General features: G+C 41.0%; 1 protein-coding gene across 1 annotated transcript; it reads left to right on the top strand. All coding sequences in view use genetic code 11, as the record gives it.

Moving 5' to 3' along the window:
- Positions 1–55: 55 nt before the first annotated feature.
- On the top strand, positions 56–17043 carry EGR_01729 (Sodium- and chloride-dependent glycine transporter; the record flags this gene model as incomplete). Its single annotated transcript, XM_024490978.1, has 14 exons — positions 56–73; positions 242–404; positions 750–881; positions 2172–2357; positions 2825–2879; positions 5018–5150; positions 7091–7329; positions 8960–9084; positions 9767–9971; positions 12408–12559; positions 13368–13493; positions 14693–14955; positions 16559–16942; positions 16981–17043. 14 exons carry the CDS (start codon positions 56–58, stop codon positions 17041–17043), a joined length of 2244 nt encoding a protein of 747 aa, XP_024354434.1.
- Between the last annotated feature and the right edge of the window lie 610 nt (positions 17044–17653).

Genomic DNA, 17653 nt, shown 5'->3' with positions numbered 1-17653 from the left:
CAAGCAAGCACTGCTGATACAAAAATAAAACGGTGAGTTCTATCACTTTTTTAGCATGAAAAAGCGCATGAGAGTATTGGGTTACTCTATGCTTTTCACTTCAATCCATTGAATGCTTTCCGGGATGCTAGATTCATAGGTAGTTGTGACCGGGGACAACATTTTTAGGGTTTTTACTTTTAATCTAGAAGTGAGAATAAAGCAACTTTAGGCACCTAGTATTTTGCTTTACTCTCCTAAGGTCGATGGTGATGGCGCACTGCGTGTCACCTATCAGCAAGCTCAGCCTATCAATCGAGCAACTTGGGGTGGCAAAATCGAGTTCGTCCTTTCCTGTATCAGCTATGCCGTGGGACTGGGGAATGTCTGGCGGTTTCCCTATCTCTGCCACAAGAACGGTGGTGGTAAGTGCTCTCTCTTTTGGATAATGGATCGTCTTTACTATTTTAGCTTTAAAATTTAAATTCATTTATTTTTTATTCTTACTTATTTATTTTTATTTTTTTATTTATTTTTTGAATTTAAATTTAGGCAATAGTCGGCGATGAATGTGGGTCGATATTTAAACTAGTAATCACGTCTATGAACACATTTCCTAAATCAAATACCTTCTCCACTGTGACCAGACATGTTTGAGCAGGTCTTCGTCTAATCTTGACCTTAAAATTAACCTAGTAGGGTACGTGAGTAGCGCGAAAGGGCGCTGAAGTCTGTCGTATTGTTGGTTTATATGTCCTTACCCTTTTTAGGTGCTTTTCTGATACCTTATGTGGTGATGTTGGCTCTTGTGGGTCTACCCCTCTTTTTCCTCGAATTCGCTTTTGGACAATTCGCCAGTTTGGGTCCCATCTCCATATGGAACGTCAGTCCTCTCTTCAAAGGTTAGATCTGCGATCCATCATGCCCATAAGTCACTTTAGCTGCTTTTGTAATATACAAACTTGCTCAAAGTAGCCTCCAAAATCCTAGAAATGTTTTTGTCTAGGACTCGTGTCACGAGTGTAAATTTGGCACCCTTTGGTGGTTCCTTGCCATTACAAGGTGCAGGAGTCTAAGAGTAGTTTTGGTATGGGCGCATATCTGTACTGAGAAATTAGTCTCACAGTTGATACTACCAGGGCCCCATTCACCAGCCTTGTAACCTAATCACGCACAGTCAAATATGCTCTTGAACCATTACCGTCCATCTGCATATGTATTCTGTTAAAATGCATTGTTTTTTTTTGTCAGTTGTTTATGTGCTTATACATTTACATTGCAATCAAAACAGGTTGTCATATCCTATTATCACGTGCTAAGTACTTGGATAGGTGGGTGTTCTTCCACGAGGATTCCCTTTCACTACACGTAGTTTTCTTGAAAGGTTCCCATGTGACTGCTTGAATAACTAATAAATTATCAACTTACTACCTAGCGCATTGGGATGCCATTCTGGTTGAAACAGCTTTCCTTTGACATTTAATCTCGATGTAATTCGGTCCTCATTAAACCAATACCTGTGCTATCAGGTGTTTAGTTGGACCTTGGGAATGCGAATGGTTGATATGTTTTGATATACATTAATCAACTGGAAAGAGCAGTCACAGTCCCATCTCATATGCTGCAATTTCGTTTGATTAATCCGCTTTCAACTGTGAAGTTGCTGCTGGAATAAAAGAGTGAATCCAACGACAAAATCTTCCGACTTCCAAAGTACATGAGTACAGAGGAATTTAGTCAGAGGCTTCTGCATATTTTCTCAAGATGTACCAGAAGGGAATAAACTATGTGTGCACCACCATGGTTTAGGGTGAAACAATTGGATTGCTCTTTGGCCGCCAACTACAGTTGATATGTTGTGTAGATCATACATTGAATTTTTTGGTATTCTTACTACAAATCTATTTAACGAAATTCTAATATGTTCGTACTGGATTCGGTCTAGCTTTATCTAACCATGCGATCCCCCTTGCATAGGCTTTGTGATTAGCTAGTTTGGTGAATGATAAAGGGAGTCGAATGTTCTGATTTTGTTGCATTCCGGACATGTGGGAATTTAATATAATTTTAACCAGCTGATTTTGTTAATAAATTCAATCAAAGTATCCACTGGTCAAAAATTACGCATATGCAATGTCCTCTTGAACAGGAAGTGAGAGGTTGAGTGTACTTGAGCTTGTATTGCACTGCAGGCACTGGCTATGCAATGGTGGCGGGCTCGTGGTTACTCTCCCTCTATTACAACGTGATTGTGGCGGAGAGTCTGCTCTACTTCTTCTACAGCTTCAATAGTGTGCTCCCTTGGACGTACTGTAACAATACGTGGAATGCCAACACCACTTGCATTGACTTCACACGCAATCTCACCGAACTCCTCAGTAAGTTCACTTTCCAAAGCACTAGAAGTTACCCCACGTCCGCCTCTCAGTCGTGACTTATCCCCCTTCCTTTCTCCCCTACCAGTCAGCTCGACTGCGCGGATCACTGAAATCTCGTGGCTACCATGACTGCGTCAGTTATCCCCTTCAATAACGCCAACAATGCGGCAGATACCCACTCTTACAGAAGACTAAATAAATATTATGGTGGGGAGCTAGAGACCATAATATCAGCATAACACTAAGCGTAATTTGAGAACGGTTAATAGTATGCATATCAAATCAACCCGTCAGTGACATTTCGTTAGGAGAATACACGACCTAGAGAGGGATACGGCAAAGTAGTGTTTTAAGTATGCGCTAGTCGATGAATCAGGTGAATTTATCGGCGGAGTTTGTCCCTTCATCCTAACTAGGCGTGATTCACTCGCATTTAGTCATACCTGTTTTTCCTCGCTGGGTTTTAGATTCGAACATTCCCTCCAACATAACGTTCACTTCTCCTGCTGAGGACTTTTACTAGTGAGTTTTACTGTTCCATTTTGATCTTAGATGTTAGAAATGCTCAACGCCACGTATACTCCATTCGAAACAAATAGTTTAAAATCCGGGGATAGGAATGGTACCGACGATACCAAATACCCCAAATGCTATGAACTTTGGACAATGGGTTCAAGAGTAAAGGGAAGTAAAGCTCAACTTCAGGAGGTAGATAGTGGAAAGGAAACTCCCTTACAATAAAGTCCCAGTTTTTAGAGAACAGGAAACCAGTTAGATTTTCACCTCACTTTTTGAAAATAACTCATTTTTTCCCATGCCTCGATCGTACATGATCAGGACTTCATGGAAGTTTGCCTTGTTTATTACTTATTTGCTTTGCTGATAAAACGGGTAAACAAATGTTCCTCTATGTCATGGGTATTTTTGACAATCACTATGCTCGTAAAATAAGGCAGGGTTAAAGTTACGTGTGTCTGATAGTCTCACATCTACAACAACAGGCTCAATTGCGCAGTTTAGTTGCCTTAGATGGGCCAGCAACATCCACGCTTAATGAGCTCCTTGTGCCTACCGTCTCTGCCCGTTTCTGATGTTCTCGAATTGTGAAAGCCATCCAACTGACTTAATCGGAAAGAAATTGCACTTCGCATACTGTGTCATGCATGATGATTTTTATGACTCTTGCTATAAGGATGGAATACAGTCCATACGTGAACCCTATACCAAAATAAGTTCCGAACGCTTGGATGCCTTACTTCGAGAAAGCTCTAGTAATTGGCAATAAAACATTTGGTTAAATCCTGACTCTCATATATCAAGCAGGATGTGAATAAAAGTGGTGATTTACGATTTCTCTTGTGTTACTCGTGGGAGCAATGAGACAATAACATAAAAAAACTATGCGCCTTAATGTAAACTTTTATAAACTCCTATGTACAAAAAGGTAAGCTTTTCAATTTTTCCAATTATCTCATGCAACAGTTTATGCATTTACCCACTTCGGACTGCTTTCCGCCATTTGTAGCATTGAAACGATTTGAAGCCTCCAGTGCGCGCCCAAGTGTAACGGTTCAAAATATTTGAAAGTGTGTTCTTTCTTGTCACATAGACATTCCATCGTACACTACAGAATGGCGTCAATTAGAATAATTTTATGCAATTTAATACAAGGGATGAGTCTTTACTGCTGCATAAATCCGGTATGAAATTCCAAGTACAAGTCTCAATTCAACACACCCACTCTGTTTCTTATGGAATGCCTTCTTTAAATGTTCAAGCTATCACTTCAATTCCGTGGCGCGCTCTAAAAGGAAATACGAACCCCATGGTTTATATCCCAGTATAATTATTAGTTGTATAGCTTTGTTTCCAAAGATATACCTCGGTCTATATCGCCTTATTTCTAACCACGGAAGAAGGGGTAAGAAGTGAGTGTTACATTGCTGCTTTTCACTTCATACACTAAGCGTGCAGGCAGGTATACTTGAGCTGTGTAATCCGCATATGTCGCTGCGTCAGAAAGTCACTCCATGTTAAAGAAGATACTCTTTGTCTATTCGCCCATACCCTTAGCAACGCGTTTGTTCAAGGGTTCAAGAAGTTTAGTCTTCTGTGTCAACGTGATATCCACCAACATGATGTTTATGAAGGCCCCACAGTTTGTCAAGCTACTAATTATGCGCATATTTAGCACTATTTGGCCTTGTTTTTAAATAACGCAAGTGTTCTGCGGGCAGTTTTCCAATGGAACCATGGCTTCAAAAGTTATTGAAACTACATAACGTTCTGCACCCGCAGGAATCGCGAAAAGCTGACTCCTAAGTGGATTATAGAGTCGCAAACGAATGCACAGGATCGGAACATTTCATTTAATGCACAGTATTTCATATATTTTGGAAAATAAATTGTTCTTACCATTTCTCATGATGATTGAGTAAATAATACAGTTTGTATTGTTCAACACGTTTACATAAAATGAGTGTGGAATCAGCTTCCCTAGGCTACGGTTTACGGTAGAGAGTAACTGGATTTGTGAGGGTCTATTTTTAGATCATCAACTGATTTTGCCTATTCGCGCTGCAGCTGCAACATGCATACCCACGCGGACAAGCAAACACTTGACAAGTTCTTAAACCCACTACCCACCTATTTTTTTCCAGCAATCATATACTGCAGAAGTCAAGTGGCCTCGAGGATATGGGTTTGCCCTCGTGGCAGTTGTCACCGGTGCTGCTTCTTGCTTGGATCATCACTGCGCTGGTCCTCATCAAGGGCGTTCAGTCCCTTGGCAAGGTAATGCTTCTAATCCTTACTTCTCACCTCTTCTTGGTCACTAGGTTTCAAAATCCCTAATGTAAGAGCTAGTCTCATTATTACCCAAATCCACGATTCTGCAGGCGGTTAAGTCAAGCTTAAGCGTTCTCTCCTGGTTACAATGGAATTATTTTTACATTCTGATTTTATTTCATAATGACGGTTCAAACAAAGTCATACCCCTTACCGATGTAATAGGCGTTTTACTTGCTATTTAGTCAAAAACTCGGTATCCAACGTGGAATCCCTTTTTGAGCAGCATCAGTTCTTAATAAAATATTTCCCACAGGCATTTGAGTCGTAGAATCCCATCAACAGGTGTGGGTTCCCAAATTCATTAAAATTTGTGCATTACATTCACGCTGTTTTATTCCCAAAAACCCCAGATTTTAATACAATGCAATGATCCCTTAGATTAATTTAAGTATGCTACGAAATTGGAATTACTTAAGCTCATAGCCGGCTGTTCTAGCTTACTTTACTCATAAAGGAACTTATTCACAATAAGGTAGAGTAAGACATTAGCTAAAATAGCACGATAGTAGAATGATTTGTCGAATTCGACAAACTTATGCCACAGGTTGCTTTTCAACTACGAATTTAGGTGTTTGTAGTGCACTTAGGTCTGATGGGAGGTAAGCTTTTTATCGTACGCAAGTGGCATTTTCCCTACATGCCACATTTGTACATCGTTCGCTCCAATGGTTGCCCCTTCTCAACTTAAAAGTAGTATTTTTGCTTCATATGTATTGACGACAGCATTTGAGAGTTTTTTCCCTTTGCAACACAGAGAAGTGCCGTCGTATAAGTAGTTCCCCATCCGGTAAATGCCATTAAAGTCGATCGAATTCGCCAACTCATACCTTCATCATAACTACAATCTTTAGATCTTGAGGCAAATAGCAGTAATAGCTTTTCATCTCTGATGACAAGATGACAATTCCTTACCCCAGAATGGTAACTCAGTCATGTGTCTCGGCAGTCGCTTCAAAGTTGAAAGATATCTTTTCTGGATTGCTACGGAGCTACTTTACAGGATTTCTACTGCATCCAAGGGAAGTGGATGTGTTTCAAAGCTGCCCTAAGTTAAACTGCCATTACCATGACAGCATTTTTCTCATTGTTGACTGCAGTAAGTTGCATTTAGCACTGACTGATCGATCATGTTGGGTTTATCTGACAGGTGAGTTTTGGCTGTTACAAGGTATTTATTTGGAGTAGATAATGCAGATAACGAGAACATTGGTTCTTGCTACCCAAGAAATCGTTTCTGAACGGCGCCTTCAAGCTACTTTAATACTAATCCCAATTGAAGTAGCTATGCCGGGAGGTTCGAAACTTTTAATCTCAGCAGTAGAGAAACCATACACATTTATTAGGGTTCTGAAACAACCCATCCAGAGCTGCAGCGATTGAAAGGCATCATATGAACGCCAGTTGTAACAAACTAAATGATATACTAGTATACTGGCATCTGCGAGAGTTTTTAAATAAGCCTTCCGTTTAAAAACTGCAGTCTCTCAGTCTTTGACTGCCGGCCATTCCGTTTTTCTTTAAAACAGTCTAGTCAAATATTTCCGGTGTTTTGTTGAGCATTCGGCTCAAAATAAAATAAACATCTTTGTCTTCTTTCACCAAACAATTGTGTCAAAATTATCTAGGTTATAAATGTCGCCGATGACAATGGATTTGAATTGTTCCCCTTGTCATTCGAAAAGGAGTAAAATACGACTAATATTTTTAATGTCTGAGAAAGTGTGTTTATGATTTCTTAATTTAGACCGAACTGGGGGAATCAGAGACGTGAAATGTGCTAATTCAGTGATATTTCCATTGAAAAATCAGTTGTTAGTACATCGTGGTGCTCCCTTGCGCACAATCTCGGATGTGAACTTACCTTTTCCCATTTTTCCCGAAAGGTTTCCTACTTCACAGCCCTGTTCCCCTACCTGATCCTCTCAGTGCTGTTGATCCGATCACTGATGATGGAGGGCTCTCTGCAGGGCATTCTCTACTACCTGACACCCAAGTTCGATCGCCTTAAGGACCCACGAGTGTGGGTGGATGCCGCAACGCAAATCTTCTTTTCCCTCGGCTGCTGTTCTGGGTCTCTCATTGCCATGTCCAGCTTCAATCCTTTTAAGAACAACTGCTGTAGGTTAGTGCATGCGAAATTAATATCTCCCTCAGCCACTCTCATATGCCTCCCTTTTACACTTTTTTATGTAAGGATCAAGGCCACACTGTTATCCAGTTGTGCACTTGGGCGAGAGGCACCAGTAGCCCTAGTGAGATAGACTGCCTTGGTCGCAACACCCTCTGCTTCCAACACCGTTCATGCTTCTTATGGGCACTTAGTGACTAAAGGGATTAAAGGGTTTTTATTTTCAAAAAAATTAACGCAGGGTTAGCCAAACTCAGGTGGGTGTTGTGTTGTGACAAATGGAGAAGTATTAGGGAAATTATTTTCTTAGTTTCAACATCAAACTAGCCGTAATTTCACATGCTTACATGAGGTCCTTAAATGATAGCATCATGTTATTTTTATCTAAAATGCATCGCCTGATAAATGTCTCTGGAGTGAACGATGATTAGATGTATGCTGTTTTAGAAAATCCACTGTTCCTTGACAGTACCTTAAAATGCCCTTTTTCTCAGCAAAATGTTTAATTTGTGTACAATCCATGCGCCATTTCCGTTTGAAATCGGCCTATTTTTGCACGCAGCCTCCTCTATTACCTAAAAATCGGTCAAGGATGCACTTGTGCAGTTGAAAGGTTCCGTTGCTTGTACACTTTGTGGGCTGATTTGAAAAAGTATTCAGGAAATTTCAATTTATCGAAGCACCCTTGAGTAGAAAGTCGAGCCGTAAGTATCTATTATAATTTCGGTCAGCCTTTCTATCACCACAGTCCTTTCCGTAAACCGGTATTATGCCTCCTGTTACATAACCACCGCGAAGTTTGCTCTTTCTCTTTGATATTGACACGCTGGCTACTAGTACTGCGCGTCTGTGCCGCCCCAAATTTCTTATCCGGGCTATATGTCATTTTTTGATTAAGGAGTAATCACATCTTTTCTTTGAGCGGTAGTTGAAGTGGTCGAAAAATTAATGCCTTTTAGTGTCACATTGGAACAACAAAGCAGCTGGATAGCGATGGTCGATTCGCCTCAGACCTTGATAACTAGCACTTTAACACGATTTTCTTCACGACTTTGCCACGGATTTATTTCAAAAGATGACCCATATCGCGAAATCTAGGGTGCGATAATAATGGTTGAGGAAGATATTTCCATTGACTAGCTGTGTCGATACTTTCAAGGATTTATCTATCAACGGATCATGTTGGATGTGCAAAATATTTAGGATTAAAGAGAAGTGCTTTCATAAAATTTAATTGTTTGGGGAGGAAACTATTTTGAAGAAATACTTGCTCCCTAACTAGTTTAGTATTCCCATTCTCGTAGATCTTACCTAAGATCCACGTTAAAAAAGGATTTCAAGGTTATTATTAATGAATGCGGATTTCCTCTGACTGTAGAGTTCGTTTCGGTTCACGGCAGTTTCGAGGTGATACAGTGATACACTACTTTAATAACTTACAATTGGGATAGGCGTGATAATGCTAGAGTCAGAAATGGTCCTAAAAATCGACATTCGGTGTCGCAATAAACTGAAATCTTGTGTCTTGATAGACACGTGTTCTGTAAGGCATACACACGAGGTAGTTGAGTTAGCCTATGTTTTGTTTGCTGCCCTATGCTAAACCTTTCTCCCTCTGCTTCAGAGACGCCATTATTGTGGCCTGCATTAACTGCTGTACCTCCATATACGCCGGTTTCGTGGTGTTTGCGAGTCTTGGCTTCATGGCGCACCAAAAGAACGTAACCATGGACAATGTCGCCAAGTCGGGTGAGTGTTCCACTTCTTTCGCCATTGGTCAGCCTGACCTTGGGACTACGCCATTTCGACCAATCCTGGCGGTCTATACATTTTTCTTCGAATTAGCTTTACTTCATAGCACCGTTACTGATGTTAATTGTGACGGGTTTTAATGTATTATGAGCAGTACTACCACATTTTACCACCACCATATAAACCTGTTTGCATTCGCTTTGAGACCACATTGAATCCTCTTCATTCACGTAACAGCGGTACTATCTCGTGGGAAAGCTAAATTGTCCTATAGAATTCGATGAAATGCATACTTCTAGCTATGACAGTTGATAAGCATCGACTGAATGGTATTAGTGACAAATAGAAAGGCAGACGCAGAATATCAAGACTATAAAAGTGGTGTGTAGTTTTTAAGAGAGCACCCAAAACTCATGAACACAAGATTTCTGTAATTCAGGAGGGTTGAATGGTTGTGATTTTTTAATCCCAGGCAACTTTATATCATTCACATATGATGATTCTAAATACAGTCTTCCACGACACGAATCACAGCTTATTTCCAAGTATATGCTAGAATTCTAGTCCTGAAGAGAGCTGCTATTTTTTCTTTCATACGATTGCTAATTTGACGGTTGCATTAGATTTTAAACCAAAATCAACAACTCAGTTATTGTGATGACCTTTGGGCTGTTTAAAGGGCCGGGCCTGGCCTTCGTGGTATATCCAGAGGCGTTGTCACAGATGCCCTTTCCCGCCATCTGGTCCGTCTTCTTCTTCTTCATGCTCTCTACCGTTGGCTTGGGCTCCCAGTTCGCCATTGTTGAGACTGTCATGTCTGGCGTTGAGGACGAGCTCCGACGTTTTAACCTTCTCACCAGCAACTGCCTTAAGTATATCTTTCGGTATGCCTTTTTCTTCTACCCATACACTTTTGTTTGAACGAGTGTTGCTTCCTCGAAACCTCTAAAATCCTCCATTTGTTAATATTGTCATATATCGGTCAGCCATCATGTTTCAGCATCACAAATGGAGTGTTTAGCTTAATTACGGTATGTGACTGCTGCGTTTTCATTTCAAAAACAACAAAGTTTTTCTTTACATCGGTGGACCTTTCATTCACAGACATGCAACGTTTCACTTTCGAAATGCGCTCAAGCATGTGTACACGCATGCTTCTGTTGACCGGATTCCAGCAATCCGAACTCTCTCGCATCGTTCACTTGCACGTTTTTTTTTGCGTGACTTTTTCTACCCCAGTGTCCCTACGTGCTATGCGCAACTAACTGTTGACTAACTCGCAGTTGCATATTGGCGTGGACACGAAGCTCCCGGCCTGCTGCTCCACTTCTTACTCCTCTCCTGCGACGTGATTAATATATTAGTCGTCTTTTAATTCTTTTTTTCTGGATCACTTAGAGTTGTATATCGGGTATCCGTCAGGGATATCAGCAGCTAGACTGATGGTTAACGATACAATGCACGCCTTATCGAAGTGTTTTCTCCTACAAATATGGGAATAAAGTAACCCGGTAGATCCACCACTGGGTATTTGCCTGACAGATTTATAAACAATACGGGCATCCTCAGAAAAAAGCTCTGGGGTGGCGGAACTAGAATGGTATGTATTAATTCGGTATTCCATTAATTTTTCTATTCACTAAGAGGAATAACAGACAATCGGGTAGCGATCCATTCTCCTATTGACGTAAATGCATTTTCACAGGAATACGGTTTTGTTCAAACTTTTCCGTTTTCCATGAGAAAATAAGCTGACTTTTGACTCATCCATTATTCACGATTTAGTCTGTTCAAATGGAGATATCGTTGAAAGACCGTCGGACTCCATTTCTGAAGCTAATTTGAAACTAGTTTTGAAGTATTTGATGTAATTTTAAGCGATTACGCTGTTCAAGTGAACCTTCAGGCGCTGAATTTATACTCAGTAGCTTTTTTATAAACCGTTTATGTAAAAGGGACTCTTACACCGAATATTTCATGATACCTCTTGTACAAATTTTAACTACCAGTCTGGTGGATTCATCTTCAGCAGCGAATCAATAGATGAATTGGTCTTTTATTTAATTCAACAACCTGTTTGAACTCGATTTGTAGGCATTCAAAACATGAGAAATGCTCCACGAAGTTAGGGCAAACAGACCATCTAGCAGTGTCATTTGAACTGAAGGTGTTTATTCCTAGTCTCTACTCGTCAATAAGTGATGGGAGATTAAAGTGGAATGTAATCGCACCTACATCTGCCATCGTACGGTGCTGAACAAGCTGCACGAACTCCCTCTATAAATTCCCTACATTTTTTTCGCTTTCTAAAAATACGTATCTCGTCGGTTTGTCCAGTCACTACAATTGGTTTTTACGCAAGAACAAATGTCAGAAGTTTTGTAGAAGTTTTCGCTCCTTGTGTTTTTGGGACTTTATGTCTCAAAGGTGTTTATGTTGGCGTTGATACTTACTGTGGTATTTCACCGCCAACTCTTCAAATTCCAAGGCTTTAAGAGCGATTTTCATTTTTCATTCCTGAGACCGCTTTTGAAGCGAATTCTGAGGTAAGAAATGGTCCCTTTTCCAAAAGAATCATTTAGTCTTCCGTATTCTTTGTTCTGAACTCCCACATGTGACAGACTGGCCAATTGAGATGACAGATCACGTCCATCCTCTGTCAGTAATGCATTCAGCGAGAACTGGTAGTAGTGGTTTCATTCACGTGATAATTTTTTTATGACTTCGTAATAATCATTTACCGGCGGTACCCGCGCCCCGACGTAGGGTATCTATTCTGAGTCAGCCAAGTAAATGCACACACCACAGGCTCGATTGGCATTCGAATAGAGTCGCGTTAATTCATGGATTAAGCGGTTCGACTCATCCGGGTAGAAAGAGAGAGAGAGAGAGAAACAGAGCAGCCTGGGCGGTGGTCCATCAGTCCGTACCGTAGCCACTGACCCTAATTCCTCCCGCGGACGCATAATATGGCGACGGAGCAGAAGAGTACAAGGTCTACTCCAAGTTGCACCATTCTAAAGAAACGAAGTTCCTGTGATGCTCTTTTTTCTACGGGCCTCCAAGGGGGGTTGGGCTGATTTATGCACCAGCACTCCCCATAGGTGCACATTCTAAGCTCATTTTTCACATATTTTACGTGCTCACAAAACTACACATCCAAACGTGTGATAAATTTGAGAGTTTTAGGTCTTTTTCAGTATTTTTCAAATTGAATCTGACGATTAGCCATATATGCAGATGAGTTAAGATGAACAAGTGGTCGCATTTCGTAAACTAGTTCAGCACTGCTCACCGTCTCCCTTTTTTTAATCCTACAGAATTGGTCTCTGCACGGTGAACTTCCTCCTAGGTCTGCCGATGGTCTGCAGAGGGGGGTACTACCTCCTCTTCCTCATTGATTGGGCCATGTCCGGCTACCCACTCATGTTCATCTGCGTCACCGAAATTATCATCATTTGCTACTCTTACGGTAAACAAATGAATTCATTATTGTTTTTGCATTCTATGATATTAGGCGGACAGGTAAAAGTGATAGGCGTTGCTGTCGAAAGACCCATGGAATATAAATCACCTTGTAGATTATATTGAAGGACATATTTCACTGAAGTAGAGTAGATCAGTACTTTAGGTAAACCCCTCGCTCAGTATTTGAGATTTTGTTTATTCAGATGATGGGAAAAGTTCGTGTTTCCATTTTAGCGTCCAAGTCCCCGGTGTATTACTTTAAAATGTGTACACTCCTAGGAATTTTAGGAGCGCTTTGGTTGTCAGCCTCTGAAAATAACTGAAAATTAGTTTATCAGCCCTACAGAGTAAGGTTGAATCTTGGGAACAATCGCGATCATTCTATTTCCTTTAAATTTCTTTATCCTAAACTTCAAATGTAGTTGATTGATAGTTTGAAATTACATTGTTACGTAGGTATGTGATTGCGAATTAACACAGCTTATTACGGCGTATATAAGGCCTAGGCATTAAGCACACCCGTCTTGTGCATTTTCCAAACTTTAGGCATGTGAAAGCCCCACTTCTTCCTTGATGGCAGGAAGTACTGCGACCGATGTAATAGTGATAAATAAAACAACTGACACATAGTTTTAGTCTTTGTAAGGTATCAGAGTGTCAAGGGTGTGATCCCTAATGCAGATTCGTGTTAGTATCGACAAATTTGATAGTATTAATAAGAGGGTAAGGCATAGAAACAAAAGAATTAAAAGCATCTTTCGACAACCAAAGGGTGTGTGAAACAGTTGAATATATGTACTTGTTGTTGGAAGGATTTGCTGAATCCGGATCTTCACCATCGTCTGAGGTGTGCTTTCACACCCACGACCGGTGTTTCACGGTGGACGCGGCGATTTGTTCGCAGGGCTCTGCTGAGTCATCGAAGCGCTTGCTAATCGGTGAATAGGCGCGCATGCAAAGCAAAGTGACTATGCGAATGTTGTCTTCGATCCACGTCGAATATTTAGTTTCCCTGTGGGAAATGAAGACAATTGTTACCAAAATATGCAATCCATTCTGAAACATCGGCTTCACGAAGATCGAATTACCAGTTAGGTCGTTCATAGAAGTGGTTCCCATACTTTAACATATCCAGTTGTCCAAGCTTCGGTAACAGTCCTCATTTGCGTCGTATAGTTAACGCTACTGAAAAAGTGACACCGTGGTTGGCATTGCTTCCGTGGTAAATGCGTTGAGTCGTGAATTGAAATGCGTTTCTTTCGGCACGTGTTTTGCTCATTCGGTGTTATTGCTATTCATTGTAATACTTTAGCAAATTTACCTTATCACTTTTAGTCTGCCTAAAATGTGAAGATGGGATAAAGTTCCGTGTAGCAAATGTATGCTATCCGGTGAAGATGGGGCACGTGGAGTTGTCTTAAATATTATCAGTAGTACAAAGATAATGCGTTGGACATGGAATGGTAGTTCAAAACTCCCTCGGGTTGTCAATGTTCCATCATTAGGGAGAGATATAATAATTTGTGGCTTTTGACACCCAAAATTGTTAGAGGAAGTACATTAAAATAGAATGTAATCGTTTATTTACCAGCAGAATCAGGCGGTAGTTGATTGCTACGGCATGTTGTTGAAAGTTCCACGATCTTGTGGAATTTTAATAAGACCAATCTTTTCATACTCACGGTGTGATCGCTACTACTACAGGATAATTTGTTAAGGAAAGACAGGAAGCACTTGAAACAGACCATGATCTTCTATATAAACTGACCCAAACGATTCATTCACGTCATTTACTACATATGGGTCTGATGTTTTTTGACTACACACTAGTGAGAAGTCTCCAAACAAGGCTTAAAAGGTTTCAAGGAAAGAAAACATGGAAAAGAGACTGTGCTGGGAGCAAAAGATGTTAGGTAGTACAAGTAATGTACATTGGTCTTGAGAACTTTTAATCACCTTTGTGCTTGAGGGTACGCAACGTCTATGCTTTAGAGCTACAATTTGATTTAATGCTTGTCGAAATAACAGTTTAGAATAAATCAGACAAGTGTTGTTACCCTCTGCAAAGGGTGTTATGATCCGATGTATTGAGAGACAGGAGTACATCAAGAGTCTTGATGTTATGTGTCGTATGTAGGCCTGAAGCAATTCCGGAAGGACATTGAGTTAATGATAAATGCTCGTCCCAATTGGTACTGGCGCATCTCCTGGCTCATCACCACACCGGGTATCACCATCGCCTTAATTGTATTCTCCATGGTGAGCACCGCAGAGCTGCAGCTGGACAACTACGTCTTTCCGCATTGGGCTCATTCGCTTGCCTATCTCACCGCCGCCTTTCCCATTCTCTGCATTCCTCTCTGGTTCTTCTACAAATACTGCCGTGAAGGGGGATGGATTGTACGTACCTACGTAAATTACTATCAGTAGCAAATATATTTTGCTACTGCCAGTTACAATTTATCCTTACGAAGGTCATTTTTTTAAATTAAATCCTTTAAAGCAAATTTAGGGTATCCGTGTATATCTCTCCCCAAGGCGTAGGCAAATCTAATGAATGTGAGAATCTGTCTAGAGCAACTTCATTTTTGTGGATCCAGAAATCCTTCAAATGTTCCAATTGGTTCTATTGATGTGTTGTAGTCAAGGGATAACGCCTGACCCCAGTGATGAGGGTTAGAAAAGATACTAGATTTGCCAGAACAGACACATTGGATAAAATATTAGCTTATACGGCCTCAAATAACCGAAAATGGCCATCTATGTGTCAGGATCTATAGTTAACCCACACGGTGGTGCCAAGCGTGATCAGCCATTGAGCAGAAACTAATCAAATAGGCGTTTGTGCGTGTGATCGTTATTGATCATCCAGTCATATATGATCCTATATTCGTCCTGAGCTGTGCCCATGGCCACTGCGTTGGCGCTGTTGTGCTACCATTTGGTCTGTGTATCTGCATTCCAACAAAGCGAGAACGTGTTCCATAAGAATGCCCAAATCCGATTTACTGCTTCTTGTAGATGCAAGTGAAATTACTTAAAGCATTTTCTTAAACTGAACACCTTAACAAGGCGTTGAAGCATTGCATAATGGCTTGTTTAGGAGTGTGTGGGAATGGGCTGTAAAAAATACGCTTTCAATAATCTGTTAGATCAGAATGCAAGTGCCGATTTGTAGTGGGGAAAACCACTCAGAATAAGTATATTTTGTCGGAAACGGGATGTTGAGGAAATTTCTGTTGACATCACCTCTGGAGCATGTCCTTCATTTACATTAAATGCTGTCGCTTTTATCCGAATCAAGTCGAAGATAAGCAACGCTGCGATAATTTTTAGGCCTTAAGTTTATATCATGACTCGAGTTTATATTCATTAAGTGAAGAACCAAACTCATTCAAAGTGCTCTCAAATCAGATAGCTTTTGTAAGGTTTGGCTTTTTTGGGGTCGTTTACGTGGTAAATCCCAATGATTTATTTAATTTATTTCAGTCTTAATTAAATCCTTATTCTTTGGTCAATTTAAACCAGTTGCATCAGTATAACTGGCTTCAGTCACTACAAGCACCTCTTGCATGCGTTCACGAGTCTTACTTGTTACGTGTAGCAGTTTCTTCTATTTCTCGTAATTTCAAAAATAGGACGAACAAGAAAAGAACTCAGTTCTCGTTTCCTAGTGTCTTTTCCATTTCATTCAATTGTCGATATATAAAGTTGCATTTTTCTTGTGCTGGTTTATCCATGCAAAATTTCCTAACAAAATTATGCTTTCAGGTGCAATCGAATTGATGAAACTCTAAAAGTAATCACCAGCTAAAGTGGGAGACGCGCTCTCTTGAATATTCATTTTCATGAGTTATCAAGAATTTTAAGATCAAATTATAGATGCCGGGGATGTCCACAGGCCGAAAATTTGTGTGAATACGAAAGTAACGGCGGGCCTCATGACTGCATACATTTAAGCAGTAAGCGAGAGGAATCTCCACACATCCGTTTGATTCTGTAGCTCTTCACGGAGTTCTTGAAGCCAGTTAACGAGTGGGGTCCGGCGCAGGATGAGCACCGTGCCGAGTTCATCTCAATGATACGCTCCAACGACTCTTTGCGGCACAACGTCGGCAGTAGCCAAGTGTGCATCAGCAGCACTCACATCCCGCCCGGTCTCGCAGACCCCGAGAACGGAGTTGCCGGTGGTGGGGACAGCAGCGGCCGACATCGGCGCATCCTCATTGGTAACAGCAGCGTGGTGCTGGACTCGGAGGGCGGCTTTTTTCAGAGCAAACTCAGCGTTGCGGAAAAGCTCACCATAGCGCATAATCGTGAGGTCGCGAAACGCTCTGGCGTCGATCTCAGCCATCTCGATGCCGAGGCTTTAACCGCTAGTCAAATGGTAAGCTTTTTCTCCTTCCTCTTCTACTCTACCTCCAGCTCCACCTTGTACCACTCTCATGTGGTAGTCCATCGGGTTTAAGTGCTGTTGATGGGATTTAAGCATGGCGCCAGTCATGGCATTGGCTCGCCTCAGGTCTCATTGTCACCCCACCTTCGTTTTAATATGTAATGTGGGTTTCATACGTCGAATGAACTTAACAACACCAATGTCACTAACTTTTGCTCCAGTTTGTACGATTAAACGAGCACATTTTTAGAAAACTACTAATTTGTATTTGGTTGAGAGAAAATGCTGGTTCCCTAAACCCTCATATTATTTACCCTACAGTACATGCTCATGGTTCATCAACAGTTTTGCTAGTCGTGATTTCTGCTCGTGGAATGCTATTTCTAGTATGCATTAGTGTATAGTCTATCCAAGCTTGGAAATGCTTGACCTATGACCTTGAGAGCAGTTGTAATCTTTCATCCCTGTCAAGGGAAACGGCAACACAAGTGGAATCACTCTTATTGTTAAGCAGTTGTTTTATTCACCTTGGATTTTCGGCTTCCAGTCTCATGGACACCACCACATCAGTGGTCGAATGTTGAGTGAAATAGCTAAGTAGCTACCGGCAAATATTACTTAGTACAAGATAGAGACTAGAGCAGAGCTTAACATCCTCTTGGTCCCTTTGTGCTCTAGGTCTAGCCCATCGTGTGTTGAATC

This window comes from Echinococcus granulosus (assembly GCF_000524195.1).
Source record: "Echinococcus granulosus chromosome Unknown EG_S00007, whole genome shotgun sequence".
NCBI classification, from domain to species: Eukaryota; Metazoa; Platyhelminthes; class Cestoda; order Cyclophyllidea; family Taeniidae; genus Echinococcus; species Echinococcus granulosus.
The sequence above is the reverse complement of the archived record's forward strand: the minus strand, read 5'-3'. Positions and strand labels throughout refer to the sequence as shown.